This window comes from Amphiura filiformis, chromosome 1 (assembly GCF_039555335.1).
Source record: "Amphiura filiformis chromosome 1, Afil_fr2py, whole genome shotgun sequence".
Classification (NCBI taxonomy): domain Eukaryota; kingdom Metazoa; phylum Echinodermata; class Ophiuroidea; order Amphilepidida; family Amphiuridae; genus Amphiura; species Amphiura filiformis.
In genome coordinates, this window is record NC_092628.1 from 52245569 (window position 1) to 52268678 (window position 23110).

Here is a 23110-nt window from a genome sequence, read left to right on the forward strand (position 1 = left end):
TAAAACTTAAAAGTTTTCAGAATTTCCTTCATGTACAAATACGGCTATACTATCCAATTGGCGAAATAGATAGACAGCTGTATATGCCACGTCGTGCCTGGACTTCTTGTCGGGGGGGGGGGGTTGATACTGGGTTCATTCGCGCAAAAATTTACAATTTAACCCTATTTTATACTCAAATTAAAGTGTTTACCGAATGTTTTTTTCTTGCCAGGAAGGACAATCGCCCCTGCCTCAGGTCAGGCACGCCGGCATTACTATATAGGTTAATGCATAAGTATCGGATGTAAGATTCTGAAAACATAATGCATAAAATTCGGTGGATAAATTGTTAATTTTTTGAGGTAGGCCTATAAGCCATTAGCATTACACGCATTTTACCTGTAGGCCTACATATGTTTGTATAATAAACAATTAACTACTACATATATTCTACAAAGTACAAATGTATTGTACATTGTTAAAAGAGGAACTATCCTACGAGTACGTTACAAATATGGCAAAGTTGGAAGTCATTTCATATCAGATTGAGTCAAATTGAGTCAAGGTTATTAATACATTTTAAGACACACAGCAAATAGAGGAGATCTCAGCACCTTTTCATCAAGCTATGAAAACCACTTTAAATATACATGACACAAAATATTGTGACGGTACCGGTATGCTTTGGATATTATATGGCAAATTATTAATAAGGTAGACTTTAGAAATCTAATGCTACGTACTTAAAGTGTATGTAACCGGGATGAAAAGCCGACCATCATCACTGATTATATTATGATCATTTTGACCTTTTCTATTTCTATTGATGATATACATGAAGTTTCATAAAAGACATACAATTGTTAAAACTTCATGTATATCTTCAATACGAAAGGTCAAAATGTTCATATGATGGTCCGCTTTTCCTCGCAGCTATACATACACTTTAAGTACTGGCACATATCATTAGATTTATAAAGTTTACTTCGAGGAGTGTTTAAAGGTCTATCCCTGATAATAACACATGTGCACAATACAGGTTAATCATGTGAAATTAATTAAAGCATACAAGTATTTAAGATATTTTTTAAATGCCAAATTATTTAATTGCGCACAAATATAGGACTATACGAGATAATTATACAATCGGCGGTCGACAACTCAAACATTCATATACAGCTGCATGGTTCGGCATATAATTGGCGAAAAAATGACAGCTTGCTTCTATCCCAATCGTATATGTGATGGTATAAACCTAACATTCGAAAGTTTATGTCATCGACATAAGGGTAGACTAGGTATTGTTGGTAGAAGCAGCAACACAACCCAAGAACCACAGGATATCTGTGATATTGAATTCTTCTATGCTCGCTATGAAATGATCAATGTAATTTTTGCCAAAGCTCACTACCATTCGCAAGATGCTGTGAAGTTGTGAACTACCAAATTGCAACAGTTTAAAACAGTTGCTTTAGTTTCTTTAGTTTCTCTTGAAGATGATCCCGATGTTGGACTGATTTGCCGATTTGTTTTTTGGCTAATATCTAAACCTTACATCCTCATTGAAGTAAAAATACCGTAATATTATACAACAGATAATTAAACGTAATTAAATGTACGAGCGATACAAAAGGCTCATGATTATTGCATATCGATTAAACATTGTTGGGCAAGTTATGTGATATATACAAGTTACAAGAATATCATATGCATGTTTGTTTCTTTTCAAATATGCTATGCAAAAACTTTTGAATATAAAATACCAACAAGGAACGTCATCAACTGCAATTTGTGCGTATCATTCGGCGCATTAAATATTGCATTTACAAGTATAAATATTAAAATATGTTGTGCATATAGCTCCCTTCAGTTCCACAGGCTTTTTGATTAGTTAATTGCTGAATATATCAACACATTTACATCATACATTACTGGTGCCCTTTACAATTCAATAACAATAAATATGTAAAAAAACAGCAGAGCCATTTATACCATGTATACTGTTTTTTACAGAGGCTTTGCATAAATACAGACATGTTTCTATCAAAAATCAGTGGGAGGATTCGTTTTCCTTCTCAAAGCCCGTTTCCAAGAGCATAAAATATTGGATATTCTCTGACAAGTGAGGGTCCCAATTGTCAAAGAATATCCAATTCTATTATGCTCTTGAATGACAAAGTTCAGTCCTGGAAGTTGTGCATAAGTTGTTGGGTTTTGCTGTGGTTCGCTAGGAGTGTTTCACACACACAAAGGCAGTTTTGATCGGTAAGGCCCTTCAAATATTATAAATTAACACATTACAAATAAGTTTAAAACACATAGTATGAACTGAAATCTCTCATGGAGTCACTTTGGAAGCTTATACCTCACAATCACAAAGAAAACTTCGGCCTACTAGTGTATTGCATATTAAACGCCATGCATGTATTGGTAATCATTAGGTAAATTTTACCAAAGACCACGTGTGTCCCGCAAATAAGTTCATCATGATTGTCAGTAGAACAGTTATATTCCAGAATTCTTTCATACAAATCCAAAATTTGAGTTGATGTTGCATACTTAAATCGAGTCCAAATCTAGGGGGAAAGGACTCTTCAAACGCATGAGGCGAGTTTTTAAGAAACATGGCATTAGCACTGCTTTTAAGCCATAGAGTCGCAAATCAAAGACAGCGAACAGAACAGAAAGAGGAGACACATAAAGGAAGCCATCTGGATAAGAAAGGGGAGGAACAGAACACTCAACAGAGACGAACAGAAGGGAACTACTTTCTTCCGCATATGTATGACCAAGTCCTAAAAGCGGGACCTAATCCAGCTCGAACAGGAAGCAGCTGATGATGTACAGGATTTGTATCAAAGAATTATGAAATTACACGATAACCATGTGAGGTTTTATCCATTTATGTGTAAAATATTACTACTTTAGTCGTTGAAAACACAGTTCTTTATAATTCATCAACACTTGAATATGTTCGCTCTTACATGAACATGGTAATGTTTCTTATAGGCATACGTTGAACGTCCAGATGCATGCGTAAAGATGAGTAAGAGTTCTTGATTGATGGATGCAATAAACTATAGAGCTGCGTTACTTAACTAAAATTGTGTCGTTTCTGTGATGGCATCCTGCCTTCTTTCTTCAGCTGACACTCGTTTATAATCAGTTTTAAAAAATATTAAAAGTATTACACAGCATACTACAGCATAGCCAGCAAAAATATACAATGGAACTGAAATGAAACAAAAGAACATTCGAAAAGTCATTCAATTATATATCATTTTTTACTACGTATCATAATACGAATTATTATGACAGTATGTTTCCTGAACACCGTCAACAATATTCCAACATAATGTTATTAAGGAGTTGACAAAATGTATTGCAATTTTGAGAAACAATTTATATCATCCGACATTACCATTTGACTCCCCCCCCCATAAACATTTTAAAAGTGTATGTGTTTGCTGGGACTTACTACTCATGTCCGGTATTGTGAGTTCTTCTCCATCCATTACATCGGTTGCATTTTTACATTGTTGTTCTGGTGCATCTTCTATTGGTATAAGTGGTGCTGTAAATTGTCCTATTATGATAAGGATTATTCCTTGAAGTTGCCTATAATATATTAGATGGATATCAAACGAATCAAAGAAATTATACCAAGGTTAGGTTTAAATACAAATTCATGCACTGCATGTGTCATATTTTGTAGATGGCAATTTTCAACATAGTATGATTTCTCCTGATGATACTCGACTCCTTTAAAACAATAAACAGTTGTACTTCCAACATGTCCAACACTCAGTACCGTAAATGGGGTAACTTTGACATGCAAAAGTATACAGTTCAGCATATTTCTGCATGCCATTTTTAACATATAAATCTATCAGATATTAGAAGTTACCTCTGTATGCCAGGGTTACCCACTTTTAGGGTAACACCCAGTTTTGAAGAGTCTTAAACTCTCTCCACGTTGGTGTTGACTGACGACAAGTTAAAAAAAATTCAAAATTCAAAAAATTTCAGAATTGTAAGTTTTCATGACCATATTTGGAATCAGCTTGAAAAATGCATTAAAATGAGTACAAACAAGCCTAGTATTGGTTCAGTGGTTCTTAAGATAGCTCTTGATATTTTGACAAAATATCTCAAAACTTTTTATGTTGAGGCCTATGGCTAGCACGCATAGCATTAAAAACCATCCTGTGAATCAAGTTTGTTCTTCAAATTCTATCAGGGAATACATGTCTTTATAGAGTTTCCAAATCTTGTTTTAATATATAGCCTACATACATGACATATCACTTCTATTGCTTGTCTAAAATATTTAACAACTAGTAATAAAATATATATCATCTATTTTGATTGTCTGCAATGAATCAATCAAGCAATCAAAACTTTGCTTGAAAATGTTGCTACATTTACAAATAAAATATGATTGTAATGTATCACCTATCTTGATTGTCTTAAAATAATTTACAACTAGCTCAAATAGTTTTCTTTTACTTTTATAACTTACCCTGAAATTTGTAAAAATCCTGCACTTGTTCCTTCTGCGACTGGATATGTACATTCCACACCTAATTCTAATGCTATGGGAAACATAGCAAATCCAAAGAAGCCAAACCCGACAGCACCGATAGCCAAACCGATGCCTAATTTAGGAAATATTGCACACTGTGAAAGGTAAAACCAAAACAAGAGAAACAGTTTCATACTACATGACTTAGTGCTGAAAAAGACATCCGACTGACTTTCTGAAATGGAACGATTATTGCATGCTACTGGCTAGTTTTGCAGATGTACTTTGATGCATACGGGAATCCAGCGGCGTAGCGTCGTAGGGGCACGGGGGGGCACGTGTCCCCCAATCGATCTGAAATTTTAAAAATCCCATAGGAAAATGGCCGAAAAACGGCTTGTGCCCCCCCCCCCCAATCAGATGACCCACGCTACGCCACTGCCGGAATCTACTGATACAGAACACCTATATAATAGCCTATCTTTACCAAATACCCAAAATGACTTTTCTTGTCTTGGAATAATAACGGTCTGTCATATGATCCATTACCCATTACCAACATGACCCAAGTCATCCATCTTTTTGTATATCCTGATATTAAAACGCCTTAAAATATCTTTATATACTTACCACAACAAAGACTATGGAGAATAAGGTCGCCATTGCAAACGCCACCTTAACTACTGGGGTAAAATGCCCCGTTTTATCTACGTATAATCCCGAAATTATTGCTCCTAAAATACCACAGGCAATCATAAGGCCTCCAAGCAGGCCCGCAAAATCCTGTAATAAACAAATATCATACGTGTTACTTGTATAGACGATAGGGGGGGCTCACTTCAATATAAAATGTAGGACTGACATTTTGACAGTAAGGTGCATTCGGTGAGAGCAAAATATAAAAAATATGGGGTCAGTGGGTGAGAGCACGATTTTTGACATTTGGGCATGTTGGGTACGTGAGAGCAAAATGGACAAAATATGGGGTCATTGAGTGAGAAATGGAAGGGCATTGGGTGAGAATATGACTTTTTTCAAATGGGATCTTCGGGTGAGCGCCAAAAGAAGCCTCGAACATTGAATTTCTAGTTGAAAATGGTTTCAAATGGCTTTGTTATTTCAAAATAAGTAACAAAATCAGTCATTAAATGAAAGTTGCTGTTCAAATTGAAAAATAAGGGTCTTTGGGTGACAGGTGGAATGGAATAGTAAGGAGTCTTTGGGTGACAGCAATTCTGAAAAAGTGGGTCTTAACAGCTCTACATACGCGTCACCTCCAAAGTTGCAGTATACCAACATCCACTCCCCCGACCTGCCACTCTGTTTCATAAAAGAGTTACTGCTCTACTGAAGATTCACAATGACAATTCAAAATTGTGTTTCTCGTCCGGACTTCTTTTTCACAAAAGAAGATATACCATTGGTCTTGTCAATACGGTGTTCCACTCTTACTCTAAAAACAACAACAACAACAACAACAACAACAACAACAACAACAATAACAACAACAAACACAACGTATATCGTCTTCTTCTTCGTCTTCATTTTCTTCAATTCTGTTTTTTTCTTTTCCATATTTATAATGTAATACATTATCATTATTGCTATTGTTGTTGTTATATATTATTATATAAAACAATATATACTCACATCGTCATAACCGTTGGGGCAAACAATTTGCTCTAAAAATGTGCTGAAAGCGTTGAATAAGGCATAACCTCCTCCGAAGCATAGAAACAATATCATGTATGGCAAATTCCGAACACACTAGATGCAAACAAAACATTTGATTGAATAAAGTTAAAAGAAATGACATTGACATTGTAGCTATTGTGACTTATGACCCATTCCATGTCAACTCAGGGATGTAGATATTGCAGCACCTCTTCAATTTTTTTTTTTCAATTTGAAATTTAGGGGGTGTGGTTTAGTCCATATTGATGAAAGTAAAATCCGAAATTTGAGCTTCATACTCCATTTCGATTTTGTCATCCCCGTGGCATCAATTTGAAATTTAGGGGTCAGCATCCAAAAATGTGTGTACATAAGACTGACGTTTGGATGTCCATAAATCAATAAAGGGCACCCTTACAAACTATGAAAAGTATGCAAACCTGGGATACTTGTTGAAGCCATGAGAATTCAAATCTGGCATCAGAAAACTTTAACTCCAAGGACTTTAAAAGATTTCAGGGGGTCAAAATGCAAAAAATGTACAATTGGACCAACTTTGTATGGGTCAGATACTCAAAAGTAAAAATAAAAGTCCATTCAGGGGGTAATAGGCTCAATATTGATAAGAGTAATGTCCTACCAAAGGGCTCTGACTGGCAAAAAAAATGGACAGTAAAATTATTTTTACTTTTGGAGTTCCGACCCCCCAAAGTTGGTCCTGGATGGACGAAGTTGCATTTTGAGGGCCCTATATCATTTAAAGTAAAGGAGTTACAAGTTTTCTGATGCCAGATTTGAATTCTACACAAATAAGTATCCCAGGATACATACAGTTGTAAAGGGTTGCCTTTATACATTTATGGACCTCCAAACGTCGTCTTTCGCGTTACAACACATTTTTATGCTGACCCCCTAAATTTCAAATTGATGCCACGGGAAAACGAAATGGAGTATGAAGCTCAAATTTTCGGGATTTTACTTTTCATCAATATCTACCACCACACAGAAAAAGAAAAAATTGAAGAGGTGCTGCGGTGCACATCCCTGAGTTGATATGGAATGGGTCTTATAAGAATAAGCCATTATACAATTCTTTAATTCTTTTTACTATACGTTCTATCGGATGTTTGTTAATGTATCATAAATTGATCAACCATATAGGTAAAAATAAAGTATGTCGTATACACAAACGCCAACCTTTCAAACAGACTTGAAAACAGACTTTAAAAATCTTCTAGGAGACACAGTCTTTGCATATTCAAAACCTATAACGTAAAAACTCGATAGTTAGCATATGTGCTTACTATCGAGCGCTTTTAAAACATGCAAACATGAAGAGCTCCATCCACAAAAGTGTAAAAGGTTTTGAGCAAATCATCGATACACATAATACGAACAAGTAAACCTGCAAATGTGTGTCTCAAACCCATTAGCTTAGTTGGTAAAGCGTCAGACTTTGGTACAGTTTCATGTTTTCAAAAGCGCCCGATAGTAAGCATTATGCTAACTATCGAGTTTTTACGGTATATGCGATATTTATTTTTATGATTTCACGCTTACCTTTTTTAATCCCTGAAAGAAACTTTCGTGGTCACTTGCGGCACTTGCTGAAGGTGGTGTAGGTGGCTCGGCACTACAAATACCAAATGTTACCATTGCACATGCGACGCCTCCTGGAATAATATACACCCATAACTGAGGAAAAGCAAATGAAAATAATGTTTTTAATAAATGAATTAATTTGGAAAAGTACGAACTCGAGTATAGTCGTTGTTAATGTAACCAATCAAACACTTTTATTTCAAAATATTTGAATAAAATCCGGAATTTTGATTTAAATTTTAATCTACAAAAGATTTTTTGAAGCCACTGGCTTCACCTATATAAAGCTTAAAAAGACCGTGGTCTGAAGTTGGGGCGAGGGATTGATATTTATTTATTTATTTATTTATTTATTTATTCGTTATTTATTCAGGAAATTCCATCAATACAAATGTACTGGTCTCCCTGGAAGACCTGATTATAATTCTATATGTTCCTTTAACTTCTTTTCCCTTCTCTGTACTTATTTTTTCCTAGGCCTACATTTTATCACTCCTTCGCTCTCATTGTCCCCTCTCACCCTCCCTCTCTCATTCCCATCATTTTCCTTATATTTCTATTTATCTACTTGCCTTTATTATCCCTTCCTCCAGCCCTCTCTCATTCTCCATATCCCCTCCTCCCCTTTCCCCCCTCCCAAGACTTCTCACAGAGGTGAATCTGTCCCTCCCCAATCCCCTCCCCTCTTTGGGTACGCCACTATTTCTATACCAATCTCCTTCTTAAAATAACATTAAATGGAAATTTCTTAAAAACAACCTTTATAGGCCTATACTTATACTTACATGTATACGTATAGCGATTACCATTATAGTGTATTCTTAAACACTTGAGAATGTTCCTGTAATCTTATTGGTTCTTACCCGTGTGATATGACACGATATCACACGGGTCAGCGCGTGTGTATCGACGCGATACGCGTACTCGCTTTTTGAAACAATGGTGGGCGCACTGCAACAACGGGACTGGTCGATTTTAAGCCCTAGGTAATTCCCAGACGATGGTGGACTACATTATTCAATGTGGCAACAGCCAAAAGCGTAAACAAAACAGACAATATGACGGCAACACTGCCTGCACGATGGACGCAATTATTTTTTCCCGGAGCCAAGATCCGTTTTTAGCTCTATTGGCCGGGTGGCCCCATTACAGAAAAAAAATGCACAAAATATATTTCCCAGTGCAATATATACATTTTCACATGAAAATAAATAATTTTAAATTCAAAGAAAAAAGAAGAAGAAAATTTTTTAATCATCGCCGGAGATGGGACTCGATCTTGGGACCCTGTGCGTGGGAGGCGAGACCCGTAACCACTACACTACGTAAACTCATTGATATACGTGGGGGAAATTTTCAGTATATATCGTAACATATCGTGCGTTATTCATATAAAAAAAAACAAAAAAACAGTACTTACAATGAGGTTCACTGGCGAACCTCAACGGATTTAGACTGATAAAATAGTGCTTAATAACATACGTACAGTTTTGGAATAATTTGAGACATTTTTGTGTTTACGTGTAAAACCAATGACGACGTCAAAATTGAGCCAATCTTGGCCGGCCCCCCTGGTAATTCCTTGTAAAATGTAGAATTTAATTTGATTAACATTTGTAATACTTATGATATTTTTATTATTTTGAATTGAAGTGTTTAAGAATGAGAATAAAGGTATTGTTTTTAGCCGCTGTCGTGCATCTATCGTCTCATACAACACGGGCGACATCATTATTTTTAGCGTAAAACAACTCGGCTCTGCCTCGTTGTTTTACTTAAAATAATGATGTCGCCCGTGTTATATGAGACGATAGATGCACTCCAGCGGCTAATAACAATACCTTTATTCTCTAAATATAGATATATGGACTGGAAATGGCAGCCTTCATACATTCTAATGTGTAATCGATCACCAAGAGCATTCAATTTATTTAAATGAAACACCTATCGTCAGGTGGGTGGTAAAGATGATTGCATCGACAGCTAAAGCCTCCTTATAGTCTTCAGACCCACACAAGCACACATTTGGGATACATTGAGTACAATGGTACCACTTTACACATGACTGCCCTTACACATGACTGTAGTGTGGTCACTTATTGATACTCGCCTGTTGTGTAGAGTGTTAATATGATGCCGGATCAGTGACCAATTTAATGGCGGAACCCTTTATTCGAAACAATGGTACCACTTTTATGAATAGCCTGTCGCAACTTCTAATCGGCATCAAACGAACAAAAGATTATATAATCTATTGCGACTCTATTTCTATTTAAAAGCTCCTTGGGAACAACCAAGCATTTTTGAGATTGACCCCTTGTACATTTAGAATGTGTAGAATGAGTGAAGGTAAAATTAGAAGAAAGATACTCAGGAGCAATTTGTGTGAGACATTTAAAAGTTAAAATAAGTAATTGATGCTCCCATCACCAGCTAAGTTTAACCCAGTCCAGGTCCCTCATCATATTGTCTACAGAAGTTCTGATGTCTGCGGAGAGCAAAACACGGGCTAGCCTATTATGCAAAATTTGGAGCTCATTTTTGTGACAGGCACTGAAATTGGACCAAACAGAACTGCAGTAGTCAAAATGAGGAAAGACAAGGGCTTGCGAAAGCATTTTGACAGTTTTCAAAGGAAGGTATTGCTTTACTCTACGAATAACCCCTATACGCTTAGATATGTTAGAAGATAAATAATTTACATGTTCATTCCATGATAGATGTGAATCAAAGGTAACTCCTTATTATTTATACTTTTCCACTCTTTCAATGTGTTCATTTCCATAGACAAGAGAAACATTGTTAAATTTGTGAAGAGCCTGTCTTGTTCCAAATAACATCAGTTTAGTTTTCTTTATGTTTAGAGTTAAATTGTTAGCCTGGAACCAATCAGCAATGTTATTCAGGTTAGCATTAAGATCATTTTGCAGAATATTGGGATCAGATGAACTAAGTAAAAGAGTTGTATCATCAGGTGATTCACAAAAAATGAAATTGATATTTTTCAACGGGACACCCCCTCATTGTGTTCATTTTGGTAATAAAATTATACCTGCAAAATATGAAAAAAATTCAAAAAAGTTTAGGGGGTGCTACCGGTCAATGAACTTTTGTACACAAAGTCAATGGGATCTTTTGTCAAAAATTTCAAACGCTTATTTCAGGGCCTAAAAAGTCTACCAGGCTTGCAAAACTGAAGTAAATGTTCAATGATATACCTAACTTTGTGAAAACATGGGTTTTACCAAATTAAAGTTCATAGTTGACTGTAATAATAAAAATGTTTCAAAAGTGACAGAGGGAGTGTAGCTCAAGAAAAGAATACCCTGGGATATCCCTGGAATCCCACCAGGCACCCCAAGTTTATGCCTTGAACTGTTGATAAAAAAAGATTAAAATTCTTCACATATTAGTTTACCCCAATGGTGATACCAGCTTTTGAAATCTTATGTAATAGTAACTATCAAAATCCATACATCTGTATCAGGGGTGGTCATTATGGCCATACCTGATGAAGATTTGTATTGTTTGAATTGAATGACCACAGGAAGGATTAGATTCACCATGGTTGAAAAGAAATGTATATAAATTGGGGTCACAACATTGGATAGTGGCCAGTTCAAAACTACACCTTGTGCAAGGTACTTGTGATAAGAGCTAGAGTGGCTAAGACACATTTACTACTGGATTACACATTAAACATTACACTACACTTACATAAAAGTACAAACCTACACACATTCAACACTTGAATAACATAATTTACAGTTACAAACAAAACAAAGCAAAAACAAACAAAGAAACAACAAAAAAAAAAAAAGATAAAAAAAAAAAAAGAAAGAACTAGAGCCCCATAAACACAACTTTATATTAGCCAAGTACCATAATATTTTGGCTGTTCCAGCAACTGCCTTGCCCCAAATGTAACAGTTTTCACAAAAATGCAATTTTCTGGAAAGCGGGTTAACATTTTACAATTTTCTTTAGCATTTATTTTAAGGACATTACTCACACTATGATCAAATATTTTTGGCACAATCAGGGAAAATTAACATGGCTTTTTTGTGTTGTAAAGAAAATGGCTCATAAATCCCATTGACTTTGTGTACAAAAGTTCATTGACCGGTAGCACCCCTAAACTTTTTTGAATTTATTTCATATTTTGCAGGTATGATTTTATTATCAAAATGAACAAAATGAGGGGGTGTCCCGTTGAAAAATACCAATTTCATTTTTTGTGAATCACCCTAATCAGCATACATTACACACTTACAGTTAGAATTTAGATAAAGTCAGTCCCTCCCCATCCTGCCCCACTGCAGCACCACCATCAGATGTACAGGTTTTTGTTAAGTATTTTACAATCTTGAAGTGCTTTTGGAGCAATATTTTAGTTTCAAATGTATTAAGGGGCTACTACACCCCTTTGGTAAATTTGTGACTATTTTTGCATTTTTCTCAAAAACTAATAACACAGTGGTAACAAAAGTTACGTACATTATTGGGGCAAGGAATCCAATTACTATTTACTACACTGAAATTTCAGTGACTCAAGACAAGCGGTTCAGTATATATGATAGGAAATGAGGTACATCGTAGCGGTACCTTATTTCTTATCATAAATAACGAACCACTTGTCTTGGGTTACTGAAATTCCAGTGTGGTAATTGGATTCCTTGCCCCTATAATATACATAACTTTTGTTACCACTGTGTTATTAGTTTTTGACAAAAATGCCAAAATAGACACAAATTTATCGAGGGGTGTAGTACCCGCTTAACCTATTACAAACTCCAGAGAAAAACGATTCTTTGATTGATTGATTGTAACTCCGTTTCAAAGGCCGAACATCTCTTTACATTACATTTAAATTCTCCATTTCTTTCCATTACTTACCATAAAAGGAATATCCTCTGGTCCCTCTACCAGTCCAGCTGATAGTAAAAACGAACACAAGATTCCCAATGGATTGGACATGGAGCCCAGTGAATTTGCAATAACTCGTTGGTTTTCTGGAAACCATGTAGCCGCAAGTTTGGTGGGTGCAAACAACAGGAATGGCTGAGCAAAAGCAGCTAAGCCCTGGCCAGTCATGACGACTGCGTATCTCCCCGAGTCAGGAACGGCTGGTAAGGTACTGAGATAACGAACTATTAGCCCGATTAAATTGATCCAGCCACCAAATAGCATCTGTAAATAAATTGTATATAGATGGTTACTTCAAAACGTCATTTTGATCCCATTATTTTTCATAGAATTACAAACCCCCCCCCAAAAAACACCACCCCCCAAAAAAAAACCCAACATGCATAATAAGTTTGTTTATGTTTATTATCAACTTGAACAATGTACATTGCAAATTTTTCAGAAAACCCAAAACATCGGTCGCGTGTTGGATTCGTCTGAAGCTTGGTGTTCAAGAGGAATGACGTCTGGATTGCATGATCAAAGCCCGGGGGGGCACTCCACTTTAGAAGTGACGGGTATGTGCCTGTCGGTGTCGCGAAGTAGGGGCCTATCGGTAACAAAGCGTTATTTTTAAAAAGGGGTCATTGGGTACAAACAAAATAAAAAAGGGGGTCATTGGGTATAAGATTTTGAAAAGAGGGGGTCATTGAGTATAAGATTCAAAAAAAGGGTCATCGGGTAGAAAATTTTGAAAAATGGAGCAAAATTTTGAAAGTTTCGGCATAATTTTGAAAAATGGAGCAAAATTTGAAAGTTTCGGCATTATTTTGTTGCATTTTGATGATGCTATTCTAGAAAATCTAGAAAAAAAGGGGGTCATTGGGTAAGCCGCAACCATAAAAGGGGGTCATTGGGTAGCCGCAACTAAAAAAAGGGGGTTATCGGGTATGACTTTTAAAAAAAAGGGGTCATCGGGTATAGTCGACTTCAAAAGAGGGGGCCTATTGACAGGCACATACCGTCACTTCCAAAGTTGAGTGCCCCCCCCTCGGGATCAAAGGTACTGATGCTACTGTGCTACAGTGATCCCCACATAGCAGTAAAACTATTTAATTTTGTTATTGACTTACATTAAGTAAAGGATAAGTCAATCAAATTGTCATATGTTTTTTCATTAAAAAATGACAAAAGGGAAGAATATCCGTCCAGACAGACTCCAACACTGACTAAAATGTGACCTTTATACCCGTAGATCGTGTTCTGTCTTATCACTTACAAGGTGTGTTAGTTTGTATACTGATCTTTGCAAAAATGCCCAATTCTGAGTTACGATGATTGGTTTTTTTTTGGATTTGTTGATTTTTGAATCACGGATAGTGCCTATATAAAAGCCGGAATCATTTGAAGTATTTTTGACTTTGTCCAAGTCTTTGTGTATGGGTTGAGGATTCTGATGTTGATGTGTAAGAATGTACCAAAAAGATATTACAGACGTGTGGACAAATGTTTCTAAAGACGATCTGATCTGCTAAAATTTTACTTTACTTTTGAACACCTGACTGAAATTTGTTCCGATTTCTAATTTGAACACATCCAGAACGCGTTCTGAAGTGTTCTGAAATTTTTTTATATGGGTCACCGCTATTATACTCAAATTTAACAACAAAATAGCAAACCTATACTTACGGTTGCTCTGAGTCCCAGAGTATCCAGAGCCCATGATGCTACAAATCCAATAGGTACTGTTACAACTAAATAGATTAATGATAACCAATTGACATCATCAACTGTTACATTGTAATAATCTGCTGTGAAATTGGTGACTGCTGCAAAACATATCCACGCCTAAAAATGGAAAAGAAATGATAAAATAATAGGACTAATAATGTTATATCTATTTGAATAAGCATGTCAGATTTACACGATAACACAGTTATACGTGTTGAGTATCTGTGATGATAACCATTCGTCTACATCCATTCATGATGAATGAATGTTGCCTAAACATGCTAAATGTAATAGTAAAATATTTTTGGCACACATTTTATGCAAAATATTTTATAAACACGTAAATAACATTATATTAGAATGTTTTGCAACAAGTTCTGAAAAATGTTTTTGAATGTTATTAAAACGTTTTGTACACTTTACTACCTATTTATGATATAGACTTACCCTTTATATAACCAGATAAGCCGACATTTTCTTTAAAACGTTTTGTGTTTGCTGGGTACGCAGACACATACATTTAAATATTCATTCATTCTTATTTATTTAGAAAATACATGCACCGGTTGACCAATTCTCCGATAAATGTTGGTTTCAATCCCAGGCTGTAGGGCTACTAACAACGTATAACCTTAAGGGATTGGGTATGAACGTTTGGACAGTATTTATTGTGGGACATTGGAGCACATCAGACATATCGAATTGCATTCTGAATACGAAGAATGTCCTTCTGATCAAATAATTTTGATTTTTTGAAATTCGCAATGTAATACACATTTTATGGCAAATGATTAAAAATTGATATTTTTAATATCTAACAGTACTCGAAGTAAACTTTATAAATCTGATGATTTATACTTAAAGTGTATGTAGGTGGGATGAAAAAAGCCGACGATCAATTGAACATTTTGACCTTTCGTATTGAATATATGAAGATATGGATTTTTTCCCAAAACACCAAAAAAATTAGGTCTTTTTGGGAAAAAAATCCATATCTTCAATATGAAAGGTCAACATTTTCAATTGATCGTCGGCTTTTCCTCCCAGCTACATACACTTTAAGAATATATTGTTAGATTTATACAATTTACTTCGAGGACTGTTATTGATCAAAATGTGAAAAATATCAAATTTTAATAATTTGTCATAAAATTTGTATTATATCGTGAATTTCAAAAATGAAAATTATTTGATATCAGAAAGACATTCTTCGTATTCAGAATGCAATTCGATATGTCTGATGTGCTCTCATGTCCCACAAAAAATACTGTCGAAACGCTCATTCCAGATCCCTTAAGGGGGTACTACACCCTTGTGGTAAATTTGTGACTATTTTTGCATTTTTCTCAAAAAATAATAACACACTGGTAACAAAAGTTATGTATATTATTGGGGCAAGGAATCCAATTACTACACTTAAATTTCAGTGACTCAAGACAAGCGGTTCAGTATATATGATAGAAAGTGAGGTACATCCTAGCGGTACCTTAGTTCTTAATATCATAAATAACAAATCGCTTGTCTTGGGTCACTGAATTGGATTCCTTGCCCCTATAATATACATAACTTTTGTTACCACTGTATTATTAGTTTTTGAGAAAAATGCAAAAATAGACGAAAATTCATCGAGGGGTGTAGTACCCCCTTAAGTCTTATTAAAGATGTACAGAAATTGTACTATAGGGCCTACAATGCTCTTATCAATTGATAATTTAGCATGATTTGAAATGTCGATGAATAAGTTGGTGAACAGACTGATGTTCTAACTAGCACTGGTTACGTGCTCATGATAATGACAATCCAACTCCCTCGCGCTTCGCGCTCGCAATTGGGGCACCGCGGTCAGAGGAACGGAGCCAGTTCTAGTTCTAACAAGAACAAAAACGATACCATTTAATTTCTGAATATAATGATTAAACGGGGGGGGTATGCAAACAAGATACCGAGCACTTTGTACCATTTCTATCAAATTCTAATTTTGTTACTATTTTACTCAAAATCCTGAAATAATATTAGTATAAACTGTCAGTACTGTCCATTTTAAGCCAAAACAAAAAACAATAATATTTAGAGGTAGAAACCCCTCTGGCTATATTAGCTGTTAACGTGCGGACGTGCGCGTGTATGGGGATCCCACATAATAGACCTATACACGCCCATTGTATCTTATAAATTAATTAATAAATTAATTTATAATGACACGTGAAGCATGAAATGAAGATGAATGACTCCTCATCAATCGTATACATGAAGATTCAATTTTATTTCTTGTGTGTTACTGTTAGGCCTATACATGCTATACTTACCATTGCATTGGTAAAATTCAAAACAGCCAGAGTAGCCAGCACATACCACCTCCATTTATATACTTGATATTTTTCTGTTTTCTCATTATGATTTCTGTCATCTATTGTGGTACCGTACGATACACCACCGGACACAGTAGCAACGTGATGGTCACCAGATGCCGTTAGATGCTCTGTGCTTTTACCAAATCCGTCCGACATGTTGTTTTCAGAATGAGCAGTAACACCATTCGTGTATTCATTGGAAACACCACCGTTTTTCGTGTTGTTTTTTGTATACCGATATTTCTCCCAATCTGGGTGATCACTGACCTTATCGCGTGTCATCGTGCTTTATTTAGTGAACCTTGAAGCTTGCTTTTGTTGATTTAGTATTGTATTTATTGTATTTCATTCACGCGAGTAGATCTATACCAGTGTTGTAGGTCACACCCTTTGATTAGACTTATTCCCGTCTTGAAACGTTAGCCTGTATTTTGTTTCTAATTGCGTAAGCTTTTGTGTAAGACTATGGCATCGTTCGATTATTTACTACGAGCACTAGACTTTGGCTCAAGCATAATTCGTACAGGCTGCCACCGCTATTCCTGCAGGTGCATGAAAAAAGAGACTAGGAATATTTATCACTGAAAGCGTTTCTAGTATATGGCAAAGGGCAATTCCCAAACAAAATATCCTTGGTTCTCGATTACTTCAGCTGCGTGAAATTCCTGCCAGCTCGGCGGGTCGCATTTACCTACATAGTTTTAATTTATTTGTACACATATCTTTAATGAATTCGACATGATATAATTTATAATTATTATACAGTGTCATATTTCTGCTGGTTTTTTTCCACGCAAAATGCGCAAGTACAAATTCGCGTGTATATGAGTTAATAAAATAATACATGTTCACAACGTAAACTTTCCGGCTCCAGGTTAACCAGAGTAAGTGTATTTTGAGAATAATAGTGATAAAAAAACCGGTGTAGATCAGCTCCGGTGTATAGCATATTAGCATTGCGGCAATTGTATCATCATCATCATCATTATCATTTTTGTCAGACCAGTAAGCCCCCGCTCTCTTGATGTAAAAGGGGTGGTATAATGTAAATCATTTTTTGAAATTCACGATATAATACACATTTTATGACAAATTATTAAAATTTGATATGTTTCACATTTTTGATATATAACAGTCCTCGAAGTAAATCTAATGATATATTCTTAAAGTGTATGTAGCTGGAGGAAGAGCCGACGATCAATTGAACATTTTGACCTTTCATATTGAAGATATGGATTTTTTCCCCAAAAGACCTAATTTTTTTTGGTGTTTTGAAAAAAAATCCATATCTTCAATACAAAAGGTCAAGATTTTCAATTGATCGTCGGCTTTTCATCCCACCTACATACACTTTAAGTATAAATCATCATATTTATAAAGTTTACTTCAAGTACTGTTAAAAATCAAAAATATCAATTTTTAATCATTTGCCATAAAATGTGTATTACATTGCGAATTTCAAAAAATTAAAATTGTTTGATATCAGAAGGACATTCTTCGTATTCAGAATGTAATTCGATATGTCTGATGTGCTTTAAATGCCCCACAATAAATACTGTCCAAACGTTCATACCCCATCCCTTTAAAGATTGTTAAAAAGTAGTCTGTATACTCAAAAGAGTCATGGGTAAAGAATTAAAGTGTACTTTCTTTCACCATTTTAGAGTGTTTTTCACTCAAAAACGGGTTGTCCTTCGTTCAACCTCTTGTAAGAGTGGAAATTCACTCTTTTACATTTAGAGAGTAGGTTCTCACCAACATTTCCGACCAGAAAAATACAGTATGAATTTACCCAATCATCAATTCAGTGGCGCAGCGTCATAGAGGCACGGGGGCACGTGCCCTAATCGGTCTGAAATCTTAGAAAATCCCATAAAAATATTGCCGAAAAACGGCTTGTGCCCTCCATTAGATCCGGTGCCCCAATCATGATCGGTGCCCCCCCCCCCCATGATGACTCACGCTACGCCACTGCATGAATTCATTAAGGTTGGTCTGAACCCTGGAATTATGGAAACTTTCAGGCCTCACAACTTCTAAATTGTTGGTCTAAAGTATATAAAGGTATACATATTTACAATGCCAAAGACTTGATAAGTTCATCCGTGAGGTCAAATCATTGGGCCAAAATGGCACTTTTGGCCCCAAATCCCCAAAATAATGGTTTTTGGCCCACTTCTTCTTCGTACATCGTAACAAAAAAAAATTCTTGGGCCAAAAAAAATTTTTTCTTAATTTTTAAAAACTAGATCAAAATATCTTTGGACCCGTTTTTTTTTTTTTTTTAATTTTGACCAATTTCACCAAAAATATTTGAAATTTGGGCCAAAATCAGGCTTTTTTATGATTTTTTGAAAAATCAGCATTTTTTGACCATTTTTGGCGCAAATTTCTCAAAGTTGGTCGAAATTCAAAAAAATGAAAAAACGGGTCCTAGATATTTTGATCTAGTTTAAAAAAAAAAAAAATTTTGGCCCAAGAATTTTTTTTGTTACGATGCACGAAAAAGAAGTAGGCCAAAAACCATTATTTTTGGGATTTTGGGCCAAAAGTGCCATTTTGGCCCAAATTTGACCTCACAGATGAACTTATCAAGTCTTTTCCATTCTAAATATGTATACTTTTATATACTTTGGACCCACAATTTAGAAGTTATGAGGCCCGAAAGTTTCCATATTTCCAGGGTTCAGACCAACCTTAACATTACTAATTATACATGTTGTAATTCATTTATATAAAAAAATCTCAAATATAAATTATTTACTTATATGGTTGAAGCATTTTTGAGTAAAAGTGGAAAATGAATCTGATACCTTCACCTGTGGATGCTGTTCCGACATGTCTTGCCAACACATGCAAAGCATTTGAAATTGAAAGAACGCCATCACATCAAAAGCGATACAGATGTTTGAGGGCGACAGGTTGACAATACTGATAAGGAATGATTTCAGCAAAGGTAAAAACAATCCAATCACCCAAAAGCAAAGCAAAATACGATGAACTATCTTTACGCCCAAATATCGGGTATGAGGCATGAACAAACAGTAAAAAATGGCGCATTATTTTGATATTTACTGTCAAGCCCAATTTGAGCGTAAGAGACCAACACCATATTACGACACAACACCCCTATCCTTCCACCCGAGGGGCACATCGAAAATTTTGGTGAGTATGCTCCCCGGAATTTGGAAGCGGTGGGTCTTTGGGAGCTGACGGCGTACCGATAAAAGAGGGTCTTTTGGAGCTGCGAACAAGTAACGTAAAATGGTGACTTTTGGAGCTGCGAACAGTCCAAATCAAGACTCTTTCTTGGCTTTCTGGTTGAAAATCGCATGAAAAAACCTTTCAGAGCTGAAATTATCAAAATCAAGGGTCGTTCGGAGCTCTATTTTGGTCAAATCCAAAAAGGGGGGTCTTTCCGGGGGAGCATATACCCGTATGGTCATTTGTGTTGAGTGCCTCCCCCCGGGCCTCCCGCATCCAACCCCCTGGCATACGCATACACTATAGAGACAAGTGCAAACAAAAGGCAAAAGCAGGAAAGAAGACAAGTATCAGCTACAAGTACTGTGTTATCTACCATATATCAAGTTATTACTGCGAGTTTAACCAGGAAACGGAACAACTACATTGGATTACCGCGACCGTATAGTTGTTCGCCTTTGTAGCACAAAATTGATTAATTTTTAATATGCTATGTTGAATGTGAATATACAAATTAGATCATTCTGTTATAGCCAACCTAGAGTTTGCAAACAAAATAAATTGAAATAAAACTAAGAATGAAATAGAGATCATAAAATTATCATAATGTTGTTTTGATAGAACTTCCTTTTTCATAGACTAAATCATCGCCTGACAATTTTAAATCAATTTCAAAACCCAAATAAGGTCTTTGACATCCATTTCTACGCGATCCTTGACCCCTTTTGCCATTTTACAATTCTCCATCTTTTATGATTATAAAATGACAGCTAATTTTATTTCAATTTCGCTTGATTACTCTTCACATCGGCTGTTGAACTCTATAGGAGCTAGCCTGTATAGCTTAGCTTAGTATATTTTTTCATACGTAGGGAGATATAAAGGAATAAAAGGTCAGCAACCATACGTTTTGAATTGTGTGTGAGCATTGATTTGGATTCCTGTAATTGAGTTAATAAAATGTACAACATGTGCTAATCGCAAGCATATATAAAGGCTAATTGTTGCAATAGCAATATTGCAACTACTTATATTAGAGAAGAGAACTTACAGACACAAGACACACACACAGACACAATTTGTATTAATTTTTTTTTTTATCATTTCACCATTATTAAGCAACACCTGCATTTTAAAGTAATTTAGGTCACACAATTTCGCGGGTGAAATAAATAATTTATGAGTGATTAGACTTCTCCGTAGTCCATTTGCCCATTGTACTCTACATAAAACTCCGATTTGTATGCTAATTTGTGCACAATTGATAGATTTTCCCGGGGATTTTCCACACCTGATCTTTTCAGTCACCGCACTCCCTCTGTTTGCTAGCTTCCATTCACTTTGGGTTTCATAAACCATAACTCAATAGATCCCAAAATCAGAATAGAGTACTCATTATAATATTAGGGGGCTGTCATTTTCTTCGGCAGGGGTGGGTCATGAATATACGGGGGTGGGGGGGGTCATAGACTTTTGAGACCCAAAATAGGGGGTTATAATTTTTAACACCCAAAATAGGAGGGGGGGTCGTTATAGAATTATTATAAGGGTTGGTGACTCAAAATTTTCGCGCGCTGCGCGCGCATTCTTTAACTGAATAATCCAAATATGCTCACAATTTTTAGTTATATAATGCACAATGTTTGCGTGCTCCGCACACTTTCTTCACTCTTAAGTTTTGGTTCGCTCCGCGCCGGCAATGAATAATTTGTCTAAAGTGTAAGCGGAAAGGGGGGGGGGCATAAAAATGTTCGACCCAAGAAGGGGCGTAAGAAATTTAGCTCGCGATAGGGGGGGCATAAAAATCGATTCCGGTCACCGACATTCATGACCCCCCTGCCGAAGAAAATGACATCCCCCTTATGTCAAGATATGTTGCATTCTTCACCTCTATGTTCCTTATGTGATAAATATCCTGAGACCATTTTACATATATTTTGTGATTGTGAAAAAGTAGATCCCATTTGGCAGGCTCTTCAAAATTTTATTAATATGAAACTGCATTCTGACTACAATTTCAACCAGATTGATGTAATGTTTGGTGTACCTGATGAACCCTTTTTGACATTCTTATTTTTATGCTACAAATGTTTTATTTACAAATGTAAATTCCAAAATGTCTCTCCCTCGTTTAGTGGTCTTAAATCCTTTATCATTATCAAACGTAAGATTGAGTATCAAATTGCTCTGAAAAAAGGGAAACTATCTCAACACTTCGGTAAATGGAGTGTTGATTTTTGATTTCACTTTATGGTTGTAAATGTACTGTTTATAAATCACCTTTTACATGCTCTTCCTGTACATGTACATGTAATTTAAGTATGCCCACTTTTGTGGTGGCAGGTAAATCTTGTATGTTCGCATGGTTCAATCTGATATGTTTGGTCACAGAACTTTTGTGTATGTTTGATGTCAATTTGTGATTTGATTGATGTTTAATGATTTATGTATACTTGTTCTAATTTTTTCCAATCATGTGTTTGTGGTTTGCTTTTTTCAATAAAAACACAATGACAAAAAAAGATATGTTGCATTCGATATAACATACGTATACTTTACTTTTAGTCCTTTATTTACAAATCTTTTTTATGGCCATTTATTGAATACTTTACTTGTGATAAATATATATAATTTCGACTGAGTTCAAGTTGAATGATTAATAACGTATTTTAATTTATCAAAATCGACTATGGCATAGTCTATCTCTCTGTGTAGGCATTTGTTTTCTTTGTTAGAATTTCGCAATTATCCCGCCACCCGCGTTGGCACTGGTCATAGTTAAAATTAATTCAATTTTCACAGGGACCAATTGCCTATATATATGACTCGTGGTATGGTAGAGAGAGTGTTAGGGACCATTAGCAAACACTTGTAATGGGGGGGCTGATGCAAAAAGGGGCCATGAAATTTTTTTATCCATCTGAAAAAAATCACCTTAATTTTTCTCGTAGAACATGAGTTTACACTATTTTCTTTGGGGTTGACGTTTATTTTTCATGGCCAAAAGAAATGAGAATTTTTACTTTTTGCAATAAGCCCCTCAGTTACATGTGAACGGTCCCTTATGTAGCGGGGAATTCCAATATTGTCTCATGAATACCAGGGCGTCTGATGAATTCGATAGGTACATTAACAT

The 23110-nt window shown here is 35.7% G+C and overlaps 1 protein-coding gene across 1 annotated transcript; it reads right to left on the bottom strand.

The window, feature by feature from the left end:
- Nucleotides 1–16: 16 nt before the first annotated feature.
- Nucleotides 17–17151, bottom strand: LOC140148647 (solute carrier family 49 member A3-like). The gene is made up of 9 exons (XM_072170683.1): nt 16726–17151; nt 14378–14536; nt 12680–12973; nt 7742–7876; nt 6158–6274; nt 5138–5290; nt 4505–4662; nt 3461–3600; nt 17–3214 (listed from the first exon to the last, which is right to left on the bottom strand). Exons 1-9 carry the CDS (start codon nt 17050–17052, stop codon nt 3081–3083), a joined length of 1617 nt encoding a protein of 538 aa, XP_072026784.1. The 5' UTR covers nt 17053–17151; the 3' UTR covers nt 17–3080.
- Between the last annotated feature and the right edge of the window lie 5959 nt (nt 17152–23110).

Excerpts from the sequence above, each read along its gene's own strand:
- LOC140148647 (XM_072170683.1), bottom strand. The coding sequence starts at position 17,052 with ATGACACGCGATAAGGTCAGTGATCACCCAGATTGGGAGAAATATCGG. Across the intron at positions 7,877-12,679 it reads CAGAGGATATTCCTTTTATG|TTATGGGTGTATATTATTCC; the intron begins GTAAGTAATGGA and ends GCTTTTCCTCAG. Across the intron at positions 5,291-6,157 it reads GCCCCAACGGTTATGACGAT|GATTTTGCGGGCCTGCTTGG; the intron begins GTGAGTATATAT and ends TGTTTATTACAG.